This window comes from Saccostrea echinata, unplaced genomic scaffold (assembly GCF_033153115.1).
Source record: "Saccostrea echinata isolate AGI-Se365-2 ecotype Australia unplaced genomic scaffold, CSIRO_AGI_Sech_v1 ptg000054l, whole genome shotgun sequence".
Classification (NCBI taxonomy): Eukaryota; Metazoa; Mollusca; class Bivalvia; order Ostreida; family Ostreidae; genus Saccostrea; species Saccostrea echinata.
Genome location: NW_026889803.1, coordinates 30,621,896 through 30,637,500, shown reverse-complemented (window position 1 = coordinate 30,637,500; position 15,605 = coordinate 30,621,896). Strand labels below are relative to the sequence as shown.

The 15,605-nt window shown below is 33.6% G+C and overlaps 1 protein-coding gene across 1 annotated transcript; it reads left to right on the top strand.

Annotated features, from left to right (window-relative positions):
• Positions 1-6,889: 6,889 nt before the first annotated feature.
• On the top strand, positions 6,890-12,916 carry LOC133205288 (uncharacterized). The gene is made up of 2 exons (XM_061341063.1): positions 6,890-6,905; positions 11,763-12,916. The coding sequence occupies exon 2, from the start codon at positions 11,790-11,792 to the stop codon at positions 12,894-12,896; it is 1,107 nt and encodes a 368-aa protein (XP_061197047.1). The 5' UTR covers positions 6,890-6,905; positions 11,763-11,789; the 3' UTR covers positions 12,897-12,916.
• Positions 12,917-15,605: the final 2,689 nt, after the last annotated feature.

Below are 15,605 nucleotides of genomic sequence, written 5' to 3'. Positions count from 1 at the left end.
TCTGATAGAAAATAAGAAATCCACGGTTAATTTTCAATAAAAAAAAATAAATATGGAAACAAATCTCAATCACGAAAAATAAAGAAATTGATCTGATTTGGTGAAAAATTAATATACCGCGTAATTGTATTTTAATATTCATGTTATAAATAGGTGTTAACGTATTCTTTCTTCAATAATCATTATTTCTTTCTATTCGCGTACTGTGATGACTGTCGTGTAAGAATTGTACACATTTTGTTGATACTACTCGGAAAAGAAATGCATCATCAATTTCAACTACATTTTATAGCTACATTGTTTATTTGTAATCTCATTTCTGAGTAAACGCCGCCCATTAAATTAATAAACCCCGCCCACTGGGACTGCTGGGACTGCTTTCTGGGACCGCTGGGACTGCTGGGACCGCTGTGGGACTGTTCTGGGACTGCTGTGGGACTGCTCTGGGACCGCTGTGGGACTGCTCTGGGACTGCTTTGTGTCAGGTTGGGTCTGGTTGGTACTGTATTTCTTGTGAGAAGGACATTCCCTGGGCACCATTAATTTTGACCATTTGACCTTGACCTTGATGTTTGACATACTTTTGAAAAAAAAAAATGAAATTTCATATTTTTGTTTGATTTATCAAATATTGGTTATCCAGGTATACACAGGTAAATCTACCAGTACCCCTTAGAGGGCCCATTAATTGAGTGCGATAATTACTTGTTGTTTTTTGCGAGTAGCCGATCGGGGAACACACCATTCGAAATTGCATTTTTCGGTCAACACAGTAACATCACTTAAAGTTACATGATGGGTCAAAATCATGTGTTTTTTTAAGATATCTGTATCACAAAGTGAAAGATTTATGAAAATTATGAGTATAGCGAAGATATGACAGCTTTAAGTGCACTGTAAAGCAAGAAAAGATTGCACTAAGTTATGGAAAAAAGGTTGTATCTACCGTTTCCTTGTTATCATACATGTCAAGGTCACGTCACTTTTATTTTTAGCTTAAACTTTTAAACAACATTCTATTTGAGCATGCAAAGGTGAGTAATCTTTTTTGAAGATTGTATCAAAATTCTTGGGTCGCCCGCGTGGCGCAGTGGTTAGAGCGTCTGCTCTAGAGTCGCGAAGTAAGGAGTCGATCCTTACGTCGCGGGTTCGAATCCCACTGTGGGACGTGGAGACCGGTCCTTCGGATGAGACCGTATAAACCGAGGTCCCGTGTCGCAGTAGGTGCTGGCACGAAAAAGATCCCTCACTGCTCAATGGCCGTAAATGCCGAGTATAGGACAAAATTTGCAGCTCTCCACCGGCAAGTGGTGGCGTCTCCATATGAGTGAAAAATTCTCGAGAGGGACGTTAAACAACATACAATCAATCAATAAAAATTCTTGGTCTATCGACATTCATTTTTTGGTACTTGAGACCATGGTAACTTCTTCAACTTTTCTGCGCATGCGTACATTAATGAGGAAGAAGTAAAGTAATATTTTTGTCTTGGGCCATACATAAATTATTTTTTCTGCATAAAAGTAGATGTTTTAGGTTCCGAAATCTGTAATTTTCTGAAACCTAATACTTATAGGGATTGAACAAAAGAGGTATAGCGCACTTAGTATACCAAATGGCCTACAATATCACGCATTTACAAACATTCAAAATATTCCATTATTTTATGATATTAAGTAAATCTAGGTATAAACAAATACAAATTATATTAGTACCTGGCAAAAATAGTCATAATTATCTCGAACAAGACTAATGAAATTTACAAAATTTGTATGGGATATATGGAGTGGCTATCGAGTGAGCATTCAAAAACGTAAGATTTTGTATATTTGAACCAACTTTAACCAGAGACAACTTGAAGGGGTTGTGATCTTTTGATATCATAGTATACTGTTACATTAAAATCGTTTTGGTTAAACTTGGTCTTTAGATTAAAAATTGATTATATACCTTAGTTATCCTATTTTCCTAAAGACTCTAACTCGAGACTATATATACATAAAATACATAATTATGATTATTACAAGTCTGCGTAGCTTAGTCGTGTACGCTGAACTGTTTTTGTGTTTGAGGTCTCCGGTTCAAGCCCTCCAAATTCCAGATTTTTTTTTTTTTTTGGCATTAATGATAGTTATAAGTACGTATTATATTCCCTTTTTTACTTAAGCTACATGTAGTTAATTTTTAATCATCATATTTTCCACATAATATACACATCAGAAACAAATATTATTGTTCAAGCCTGTCTGCTAACCAGATACATATGAATTTAACTTTACCTGACTTAATTAATATAATACGGGTTTTTCGATTAGACTATTTTGGAAAGAAGAGATACATACAGAAAATGTGGATTCGTAGACTGAGCAGTAGTTGTTCCCGAAACGAATAGTGATGTAGACCTTTCATGATAACAAAAATCTTGAAAACAGTCAAAAAATAATCTTGATACATAATTCTGTAAAACGTCAAACAAATCAAATATATAAAGAATATTTGATTTGATAGTAGTGATATGTGCAGAATGACTGGATCTGAAGTTATCAAAGAGAAATATCTCACGATCGAATATAGTGTTTCTCGTGAATTTATAACCCGAATCAATGCATAAGTTTATGGGTAAATCCTTTAAATGATATATATGAAGAAATAGTTCCGAATGATTATTTCTTGAAGTTGGTTTCCTAAGCCAATGCGCCAAGTAAATCTATATATTTATAGTAACAGGTACTTTCCATTTAAACCTGGTAGAACCGGGAAAGGGCGCTATACCTCTTTGCACGGGTCATGCAAAAATTTTATGTTTGTCATTTTTCCCGTTTGTGGGTCACAGTGTCGCTTTTTAATAAAAGAAAGAAATAATGGTTCTAGACAAATCCTCTTATTTTCTCCGACTTGAAACATATAATCAGATAATAGACCTGTTTTCAATTTCTAATGAGTAAGTATCTTTAATTGCACAGACCTTTATGTTAATATATGCGTAGGTTTCACTTTCTGTGAATTATACAGTAAATAGTTTTTAACCCAGATTTATTTCATTTAAGAATAATAAATATTTGATAATGAAATGATTTTGTTTAATTTGTTGAAATAATAATTGTTTGATGGCGTGTTTGCAATCTTGTACGTTTATAGTACCAACCAGACCCAACGTGACAGTGAGCCTTTGGTTTTTATGGATTATCCTTGGTATACACACAAATATGCATGCTTCGGTACCTAAGTTTGACCGATTCCGATATCTTTATAAGCACATTACTATTACGGTATTTATTGATTTGAATTTTTGATTCCAATTATTATCCTTTAGTTTTAATTTATTATTATAATCTACTGAATGTGTTATACATGTATCAAATATATGTGCATGGTGTATCAAATAAAACATTTGGGGTATCTCTAAAGTCTTAAAAAATGAGCCAATTAACAAGATAAATATTCATTTTTTAAATGTACAAATTACGTGTAAGCAATGTCAAACCACTAAAGATTTGATTGATGTAAAAAAGGAAATTTTATCACGACATTCATGTTCTTTACGTAAAACTTGGCAATTTAGGGGGGGGGGGGGGAGGAGGATGCTTTATCAGGAAAAATAACCTGAACGACACATGCGAACCCTGCTTCACTTTCTGTTGACTTCTGAAATGAGATAATATATATTTTAAAAGTGTCCAAGGAGGATATTGAAATATCATACTTTAAAAAAAATTTTTAACATGTATTAATGTTAATGAGAATGAAAATCAAGGCTTGTAAAGAAGCTCCACCGTCAGGCAATCAGTGTGATTTCAGCTCTGTTTTATTCAATTCTTCCCCAAAACTGTTGTATATGAGACTTGTGACGACAAATCTTGCAAACTTCTGGGCACCTTATTACCTTAAAACCCGCGGGGTTTATAACTTTTCTCTATTAGAATTTGCCTTTTTCGGTCAACACAGTAACATAACTTAAAGTTACATGATGAGTCAATATCATGTGTTTCTTTTAAGATATTTGTATAATAAAGCGAAAGATTTATGAAAATTATGAGTATAGCGAAGATATGACAACTATAGCTGTATTGTAATGCAAGAAAAGATTGCACTTTTAAAAGTGCCGGAAAACAAGGTTATATCCGTTTCGTTGCTAACATACATGTCAAGGTCACATCGATTTTATTTTTAGCGTCTACTTGTAAACAACATTCAATTGGAGCATGCAAAGTGAGAAATATGTTCTAATAATCTTTTTTGAAGATTTTTAAAAATGTTTAAAAATTCTTGGTCTACCGACATTCATTTGGTACTTGAGACCATGGTAACTTAAACTTTTCTTCGCACGCGTACATTAAGGAGGAAGAAGTAAAGCAATATTTTCGTGTTGGGCCATACATAAATTATTTTTTCTCCATAAAAGTAGATTTTTAGGTTCCGAAACCTGTAATTTTCTGAAACATAATACTTTCAGGAAGTGAAGAAAATTTGCATGGGTCATGCAAAATTTTTATGTTTATCATTTTTCCCGTTTGTGCGTCACGGTGTCTCTTTAAAATTTATTTGTTAACTTGTCTTACATGTAAAAACAATCCAAATGATTAAATAAAAGAAAGAAATAATGGTTCTAGACAAATCCACTTATTTTTTTCCCCCACTTACAACATATAATCAGATAATAGACCTGTTTTCATTTTCTAATGAGTTAAGTATCTTCAATTGCACAGACCTTTATGTTAATATACGTGTAGGTTTCTGTTAATTATACATAAAATACATAGCTGGTGTAAACTACATAGCTGGTGTAGACGTTGGAGAGTTCTTATAAACACCAATAAATCTAAGTGCGTACATTTTCATAAAACAAGGTCAAGAGCAACCAATTTCGAATTCACTACTGGACGTAATAATTAAAATTAGAAACAGTTGAGAATTATAAGTTTTTAGGTATAACGTTTACGCACACTGGTAATTTCATGAAAAATGCAGAAAATCTTGCTAAAGCGGGGGGGGGGGGGGGCGTGCTATCGGGAAAATTATATCTTCCATTCATAGTAATAAAGATTTCAGGTTAAATGCTTATGAAAAACTATTTAACTCTTGTGTAATACCAGTTTTGGATTATGCATCCGGTGTCTGGGGTTTCAAAAAAATCCAACCAATAATAGATAATATTCAAAATAGAGCGATTCGGTATTTTATTGGGGTACACCGCTTTGCTCCCACATTGGGGGTTCATGGAGACACTGGATGGATTCCCATAGACGTTGGATAAATGTAATCAGATATTGGAATAGAGTTTTATCCTTTGGCAATGATCGAATTACAAGAATTGTTTTTGAAGTTGATTACAATAAGTGTAGGAATAACTGGTGCAGTGATTTGAAAGAAATATTACACCAACTAGAGCTGGATTATTATTTTGAGTCAAACCTTATGGTAAATATAAATATGGTTCAATCAAAAATACACAATTATTATTTAAACCTCTGGAGCAATGAGATTTTAAGCATTCCTAAATTGCGGACTTATGTTCATTTTAAAACAACTTTTGGAAGGGAAAATTATGTAGTACTTGATATGCCTAAATATTCACGTTCAATTTTAGCACAATTTAGATGTGGCATTTTACCACTACGAATAGAAACCAGTAGATATCATGGGGAACCTGTTGAAGATCGAATTTGCACCTTTTGTTCTAAAAATAATGTAGAAGACGAAATTCATTTTTTATTGCATTATCCTTTGTATACTCTGAATATCGTTCAAAACTTTTTGAAAACACTGGTCTTAATCAAATGGCATGGTCAGATGTGGATTTACTAAGAATACTTATTTCAAATTATCCTCGACAGGTTGCAAAGTATTTATATTTTTCATTTATGCGGAGACAGTCCGTTATCTTCAGAAAATAAGAATGTATTTCAGTGTCATATTTATCTACTAATAACAGACACTACCAGTCTTAGCATACAAAATACATATATATGTATATATACATGTATCACAATTATGTTTATTTACTTTTTTGTTTATCTCTTAACGTTGTGCTCTTTATTTTCTTTATATATTGTATTTCAATTTTGTGTTTAAAGTGGCATATAGGCCCGATGGGCCGGGTGTTAATTGTTATTTTATACAGTTTGTAAACAAAGGATTTAATTATGTAAATTACTTACTAAATTACTTACTTACAAGAGAAGAAACTCAATCAAGGTTTAGATCTAAGAAAAAAATTATCCCTGATACCATTCTTAAGCATAAAAACTGTAATTTCTTTTGATTATGTAATTTAGAAAGTCTTTAAGATGTAGTGTATTTTATTTTTCAAATAAAGATTTAGGAGTAAAAATTCTGAAACTTTTTTAACCGATTGTCTATCATATTGCAACTTCAGGAATATTCACTAGAATTCATGTACGATATGATGATATAAGTGAAAAACATCTTATGGGTAGTTGATTTTTTTTTTTAATTCAATTTGGCGGTCATAATTTTTGAATTCACCCTTAAGAACATTTTTTTTTGTTTCTCGACATCCAGTGTTTTAGATTTAAAAAAAATGATTAATGCAGCAAAAATACATAGTCAATTGAAAATCTAAATTATAAAATATTTGCTAAAAATATTTTTCGTAATAAAATTCACGAAGATGATGTTTTCGTGTCGAATTGTTTTAGTGACCTGGGCTAATTTATTTAGGATCGTTGGTTTCAGTTCGCCTTTCCTCTCATCAGCAATAGATGGACAAAAGGCGCCGATAATCATCCAAAGAAAGTAAAAAATACAAATGCAATTTATCGTTTACATGTATCGAATATTGATCTCCGGAAAGGAATTACTCTTACGCATCCGGTTTTACTTTAAAGAAACACGTACCCATCATTTTTTCCGGTTTGTGTCAAATGTTTATGTCAATGATTAAGGTATTTATTTTACATTTTTAGATGTTATAATACATTTAGTGTATGTCTTCTGCTGTGTTTATATGTAGTGTAATTTGGTAATGTTTTGCATACTTTTTTCTTTACTCTTTTTTCTAAATTCAGTATGTAAAAAAGTCGCATTATGACTGTTTGATGCAGTGATAGTTACCGAAACAGATAAATGACCGCTTTTTGTGAAATAACTCAGGAATAACCTTCAACTTAGTACTGTTCTTAAAAAAATGCATGAAAATAACCTCATCAAAATGCTCCCATGATTTTTGGGCTTAATGAAGTTGCTGAATGATTTGTAACTACACAGTTACTTCATAAATGAAATTAAATAGGAAGTCATTTCTACATGTTCTAGCCAACAAGATAATTGGCTGGCAATAATTTAGCACTATGTAAGGCATTCCTACTTATCCATGGCTCAATGTACACAAGGTGGTATAATACAGTTACTCGAAGTATGGAACCTACATCTTTTGATTAAAAGTGTCCAAAAGATGCAGTGTTTGAATTGGATAATTTTTTTAAGGTTCACATCCTTTTGCTCACTCATATAAAATTATTTCTGATGATTTTTTTTCCCAGAAGAAATGTAATTCATAATTAAAATGCTCTTAATTTCAACATAATCTTGCAGGGCAAAATTTTACAGAAATGGTCCATTAACTTGTCAACATTATAGAAGAAGAATATTCATTTATCCAGTGAGAATTATCTTTCTTATCAGGGTATCCATGAACCTTAATAAACCATAGTACAAATATGAGTAGTCACATACTTGCAACTTTTTGTTTATATAAATTTCTGTAAAAAATATATTTCTAAAATCTGTAAACAGATACTAGTTTTATCAAGCTATTTTGAAAAGCTTGACAAAGCTTACTAACTTATAAGAGTGTAACAATTTGTCTAAAGCCCATAAAGGGTATCCTGGTATATCATAATACATTGGGAATGTATCACAGTATGTATCATGATACTTCACCTTTCGTAATTTTCTATATAAGTTGTGTGTCTGTTCTGAAATGAGAAATTTTCCATCACAATGTGAATTAAAGGATAAAAGAAGATATTCTTCAGTTCACAAATAAATTTAATGTTTGTAACATTTAATAAGCTCTGAAAGATCATAAGTAAATAAAGATAATCAATTGTATTTAAGGTACTTATTCCAAAAGATGTTCTTGAGAGATTCCTAATCATATAAAGCTCACCTGAGTAAAAGTCTCCGGATAGAAAAATGCCCTCCATCCATCTGTCTGTCTTTTGTGTCCTCTTTGTGTGTCTTTTTTTTTTCTTTTTTGACACTTTTCTTATTTTTGACTTCTACTCCAAAACTTGCACAAAACTTCCTTGGATGAAGGGAATTCAAATTTCTGCAAATGAACATCAGGGTCATGCCCTTCTTTAAGAGGATGTAATTGGGAAAATAGTGAAAGTAAGCAGTGGTTATTGTCTTATAGAAAATCTCAAGAATCACACAGACAGAACTAACACTTATTATGTGAAAGGTTTCTTACTGAGTGTGATTCATGTTTCTACAAATAATAGCCCCCCCCCCCCCCCCCCCCCCCCGGGCTAGGTCAGGGCCATCTTCCAAAGTCAAGGGTTTCTGATCCATTCTGCTCAAGTGGAAAAAAAAAATCAGAACTCAGAAACCTTTGACTTGGGAAAACCTTAAAAAACTGTCTGGACAAAATCTATCAACAATTATTCAACATCCCAGGTCAGCATAGATTCAACTCTGTTCAAATCCTTACCCCAAAGGCTAGGGTTGGGCCACAACAAGGGATCAAAGATTTTTCATGAAAATACTTTGCATACATGTATCTTAGGAAATAACTCTATCTTCTTCTCAAGGACAGCAGGACCATTGTTATTAGTCATATTAATATGCAAGTATTCCAGTGTAAGTAATGTAGATGCAGATTTCTTTACATAATGACATTTGTGGCCAAAGTGGGACTACATGTACATAGGCTTCAAAATTTTACCTGCGAATAATATAATGTATGAAATTGTTTTTTGAAATTCATTAGTCATATATTATAATATGCTAGCATCCCCATTTAGAGTAATTTGTTCAAATTGTAGACCCTTGGAGTGTAGAATGGGGCCATAATAAGGTCAAAGTTTAATTCATTAGATAGGAAAAATGGAAAGTCCCTAGGAGAACAAAAATGCCTACAGATCCATGTGAGATTTTTTCACTTGGAAAGCAAATGTCTTATGTTTCACAAAGGAAGTTTGTTCTATTACAAAAATCGATCAATCTCATAAACTAATCATTATGATAGCAAAATATTAGTACAGTCAATTATAGTTGCATATATAACTAGAGTGTTCCAAGGAACACACGTGTAGCCTGCTTTGTACCTTCATTAAAGGTGTAAATAAATCTAAGAGTGATCAGCTTTTTATTTACTATGTATAAGCATGATAGACTAATAGTTCATGAATTTGCCTCCAAAGAAAAAATGGCATCCTTGGATAGTATAAGACTGCGATAGAATCTGACACAGAAAATATGGTTCCATAACCCTCAAATGAATAATTTAATTGAAATTATTAGAAATAACTATTTGTCTATTATTAACACGTGTTTCCAACAATCCTCCAAAAGAGATTTCAGTCTGTCTTTACTGTAATTGCAGCCTATACAATCCATTGTGGAATACCGATCCCGATGAATTTTCATAGTATATAAATACAAGTTTGTGTGGTAACTAAATATCAAACGGTTTCAAAGTACACTATCACGAGCTCATAAACGTGTATAAATGCTAATTATCTAACCCTGCTTCTCAAAATGCAAAAGTCATAAGTTTCATTACACTGCCCGAGATAGTTTTTGCAAAGTAGGTCAAAGGTCAAGGTCAGTTTGATTGTTATGCTGGCATTTATCCAATCTAATTAAAATTAGATCTTCCATTCGCTCCCCGATTTTTTATAGGGTGAGTTAACCATGCATCGGACACATACCTTGCTTCGGACAACTTCAAGCAATAAACTTTCATTGAACCTGAGTCTCCCCATGTTTTTACTTGTTTCTGTCTTAAAGATGAAGAATTAAACTTTTTAATGATGTCGATTTTTATTTTCATGTTGTGATAAAAATACCACAAGAATGGCCTTGAAATTACGTCATATTTTGCATCATCAAAGGGGAGTAACCAGAATTTTACGATTTTGCAATTTTTAGAGTTGTCGTTCTTTTAAATAGACGTCAACGGAATGGGTCGGACCTTGGTAAAATTTGCCAATGATTGATAATATTACAGAAATTTTTCAAAAATTTTACTTCAATGTTTGTATTATATATTTTAGAGTTGTTTTTAACTAGTATGTTTATTTCACCGTACATCGGACACAAATTAACCATGCATCGGACACTTTCCGATGCATGGGTAATCACTTCCATTTTCATGTAAAACCCAAATGACAGCTGTTTTTTACGGAAATAGAAAATAGAAACTCTAAATTTTCAGTGAAAATACAAATTATCGATATATGATGACTAGAAGTGGACTCAATTTATTTGTTTAAACTAGATGATTATAACCCACGAGACAAAGGCGCGAGTTGTCATATTATACTAGCATTGTAAAGCCTTTCTAAGGCGATTTGATGCAACTAAAAACTCTTCATATTTGAGGATCGAAATAGTCATTCAAATTTAATTAGAAGGTTAATTTTTAAATAAAAGATAAAAATCTTTCGATATCACTAATTTTAAAGCACCAAGATCAAGGTATGATATTTTTCTGGTTCAAATATCGTATGTCCGATGCATGGTGAATATTGTCCGATCCTTGGTAAATTCTGACTTATTTCGAAAAAATCGGTTTTTAATGATATTTTCTCAATAAATAGGGCACGATTGTGTCAAAAATTTATATTTTAACCACATACTACATGTTAAGTTCCATTTTGATAATATTCGGTCGGTAGCGATATCACTAGAACTTGTTGAAGTGCAAGGGTGTCCGATGCATGGTGAATTCACCCTATGTCGCCTATAAAAAATCGGGGAGCGAATGGAAGATCTAATTTTAATTAGATTGTCATGTATCATATTGTCTTGTGACAAACAGTGCACATGCTAAATAGCATATGCTTACCTCTTAAATGTCAAAAATATGCTGTATATCGGCACTATTAACTATTTGGAAAAGTAGGTTAAAGGTCATGAGGTCGGTAACCATGGTAATTTACAAAAGCCATGGTGCTAAGCAATATAATTATGTGCAAAATATCAAATCAATACCTCTTACAGTTCTTGAGATATAGGGTGTGACGCAAACTTCCGCCAGAGTTCGTTTGTACCAAACCTATGTGCGGAGACGCAGAGGACTATGGGTAGTTTGGGTGTGACGGAAGGACAGACAGACAGGCGGACAGACAGACAGACAGACGCCGAGTAAAGTGGTCCCTTTGTGCTGCTCTGCAGGCGACACAAAAATAAATCATTATGTACATACCTTCTTAGCATCATTTAGGTAATTTATGCAAACTTGCTAGTGAATATACCATATTAATCGAAAACATTTCAAAATGAAACTCCTATAGATTCTGTAATTACATAATTTGAGAAGCATTACTAAGTACACTGTAATGACATTAACAACTTGCTGATCCTGTCTGATTCAAAAATCTCATAACATATGACATCTCATAACAGGAGAAAGTTCCAACGGAGAGTATTTAAAGCTCCTTTTTTCAGACTAAGTTTAAAGCAGTTGACATACTGTATCCTCAAAGACATCTGGTTTTGTTTTTGATTTTTCAAAAAATTGTTCTGGGGTTTTCTTGATATAATAACCATTTTTTTCTATCTCTTTGCAGGATATTTGACCCTAAAATACAAAAGCTATGTATTTCTTGTGGCTATGTATTTTACTCAGAGTAACATTAATATCGGGAAACAGATTTGATCCTCATGTATTTCCTCAACGTGGACCCTTTTTCGAGGGATGGTATATACGGTTAATAGATTCTGACAATGGCAATAGTATAGGATTATTGTTTGGGCAAGTATTACCTGACGTGTCAAAGAGTGTGAATAACTACCCGCCTGTTCTCTGCAGCATTTTAGTGAGATCGTGTTCAGTAACCGGATGTAAACTCTTCTCCCATGATGCTACTTTTAATTCATCTGACGTTAAAGTGAGAGTGAAAGGTAAACCAGTTGATAAAAATCCGGACATTTCTTCACCAGCCAACTTTACTTGGCTTGCAAAAAACAGCGTTTCCTTCGTTTTCTTCCGGAGTAACGTCTCGTCCTCTTCATTTCGTGTAAAATTTGGAAATGTCTCTCTTGATGGCGAGTTATCTTCCCCTATTCCATGGGGTCCAGATGGCGAAGGACCTGAGGGATGGGTGGATAAATTTCCACTTCCGTTGCATTGGTTTGTATACAGCCTTCGTTCATCTATTGTGTCGTACAAGTTCAAAAAAGGCAGAGAAATTGTATTCGAGGGGAGACATGGGACTGCTCATATGGAGAAGAACTGGGGAAAATCATTTCCAAAAGCGTGGATATGGTCAGAAGGAATTTCTCCGAATAATGTTACGTATGTTGTATCTGGTGGGCATGTTCAAGTTGGACCCATTCCCATCACTGCTCATTTACTTGGGTATAGAAATCCTTTAAAGAATATTTCTGTAGATTTCCATCCATATGATAGTTACATTTCTGCAAAGTATGATGGTTGCAGAGGATTTATAAACATAACTGCAAGAGGACCTCTTCACTCAGTAGAATTGTATGTGACAGCGGAACTATCCTCTTTTAGTCAATGTTTATATGGACCAGAGAGTCAAGGTTTTCGTCCAGTTTGTAAAGAGACATATGATGCATCGGCCACAATATATGTCTACAGACTCAACATTCTCATCGACAAGCAGTTTCTCAGCAGTGTTGCATTAGAATTCGGTGGAGAAAATGTGTGTGGGGGCTGTACGTCACTTAAAAAATAAAATGCTTTCTTTCTTTGTTATTACGGGGATTAACGTCGCATCTATTGCAGAAAAAAATTAATACATAATTCCCTTATGCAGTGTTACAACGCGAAATGTAATAACAACGCAAAATGTAATAAATTTGGATTATTACATTTTGCGTTATTACATTTTGTGTCGAGATCAACGCATAATGTAATAACGCAAAATGTAATAGCACGATTTTTGGATTGTTACATTTTGCGTTATTACATTTTATTACATGGGATTAACGCGAAATGTTATAATGCATTTTTTGGTTGTTACATTTTGCGTAATTGTCGAGAAACCCCCTTCCCGCTATATTTACACCAGTCAGTAAAACTAGATAGATTTCTTTTCTAAATTTCAGGCATGTGTCTATCAAACAGCAAAAGCAAACTGATACACTGATCAATGAAATACCCCCCCCCCCCCCCCCAACACACACACGTGAGCACGCGCGTTTCTTATTTGCAATACCTATGATTTGGATATCAACTGATTTTAAATGGCTAATGGAATCAATATATGATAAATCAGATCTAAAGAAAGAATTAGCATATGTTTATTTTTCCTTTTGTTTAATTGTTTTTCATCCATTTTCTTCATCCACTACTCAATTGAAAATTATTCTCAACCTGACAGATTTAAAAGTGTTTTTACATTTTGCGTTGTTGCATTTTGCTTAATCTGGACGTAAAATGTAATGTGGATTAGCACATACAATTTCATGGTTGAAGTCGACTTTTCCACTCGGCGAGCAGAGTTTTGACGCTGTTTACCATGTTACGGAGATAAAAGAAAATACAGAAAAAAATGCCATATATGGTTTTGTAGATAAATTATTGTAGAAGACAGTGGTAGTAAACAATTTGCCAGTGCATTTCCTCTAAAAGTGTAAATGAGTGCGATTCTGGAAATGGGGGTACTCCGTGTAATTCGAAGTTGAATACCTTGTGTTATTATTATACTATGGGTTAAAAAATTTATTACAGAAACAAGTGCCTGTGGTATATACGTTATTACATAAATAGTACATGTTTGGGGGGGATTAACAGTTGAAATGGACATCCCGAGAGAAAACAATTGTCAGTTGTCAACTTTACATTTTGAACGGCTTTCCTACTCTGCGCCTCCATTTTTTTAAATTAGAAAGCTTCGAAAATTCACCAACCACTTTTTTGTTTGTGTGATGCTTAGAGAGTCCTTGTCATCTAAAGTTTTGTTATTTTTGAACTCGCAGGTAATTTTCGTCTGTCTTTTGTTCTGTTTTGTTCTTTGTTTTGATTGACGTGTATGTATTTGCCTTCCTTCAAATGCATGGCCGGCATTTTGAGAAATCAGAAGACCCAAGAACCAAATTGTTTGCCTGAGACCGTTAGGCTGAAGGCAAACAGTGTGATTCAAGGGGTCGACAAAACGCATTTTACCCGAGAACACAGTCAGTAAATGTTCCGTAACCCCCCCCCCCCAAAAAAAAGGGAAAAAAAATAAAATAATAAAAAAGGAAACATTTATTACTTGTTGATCTAGCTCAAGTTCTATTTTGGGTACGATCTTCGCCAAGCGCTCGGCACTTTGAAGTAAAAGTTGCCGGTCTTTCGGATGATTCTTTTAAAAACCGAGGCCCCATGTCACGGTAGGCGTTGGAACGATAAAGAACCCTCACTGCTCAATGACCCTAAGTGCCGAGTAAAGATCTATTTGATGAAGCCCTTCACCGGTATATGTTGACGTCTCTATATGAATGAAAAATTCTCGAACGGGACGTAAAACAACACATAATCAATCAATCATTACTAAAAGTCTTGTAATGTTTATATACGTTCTAGAAATTTTGATTGTTTTTGTCAGGCAAGCTTTTTGAAAAGCTATTACTTTTTCTGTTACGTGTACTAAAACCGATCAGTCTCGTAATCTAGTCAAAGTGAAATATTTGTACAGTCATATAGCTGCATACATAAAAATAATTGTACCTACCTTCTTCTCATCGTTTTTGGTAAATTATGCAAAAACTTTCAATCATTAGGAGTTATGGTTTAAAATTTCATTGAAAAAGATTAAAGGAAAAATCATCTGAAAACAATAAATTTCTAATTTTGACCTATTACCTTATAAATGTACTCAAAATCAATAGTGGTCATTTTTAGGCCATAGGGAGTTGCGATGTTAAATTTCATTGAAAAATAAAAATGAAACTGCAGTTATCATCTGGAAACCGTTTTTGTCATGTATGAATTTCTGACCTTGACCCTGTCCTCGAAATCAATAGGGGTCTTCTTTAGGCCGTATGGAGTTGTGATATAAAATTTCATTGCAAAGGGTCAAGGCTTTTAAAGATACATGTATCATCCGGAAACGAAAGTCTTACAGAAAGATTGTATAAATTCTTGATCTTGACATTTTGGCCTCAAATGAATAGCGTCTTTGTTAGGCCATTGGAAATTGCCATATAAAATTTAATTGCAAAAGTTTACAGGCTTTTTGAGATATCTTCCAAAAAGCGATAGGGTATTACAAAGACAGACTTGCAGATAGGCAGACACCGAAATTAATATTCCCACTTTCAATAAAGCGAGGGGACAAAATCATTGAGTGTGCCCCCCCCCCCTCTCTACCTTTCCTGAAGTTAAGAGAGCTCTTTGATACATTACAGGCTTGAGGTTTAATTAAACAGACAAAAGCATAGCAGTTAGGGAAAATTTT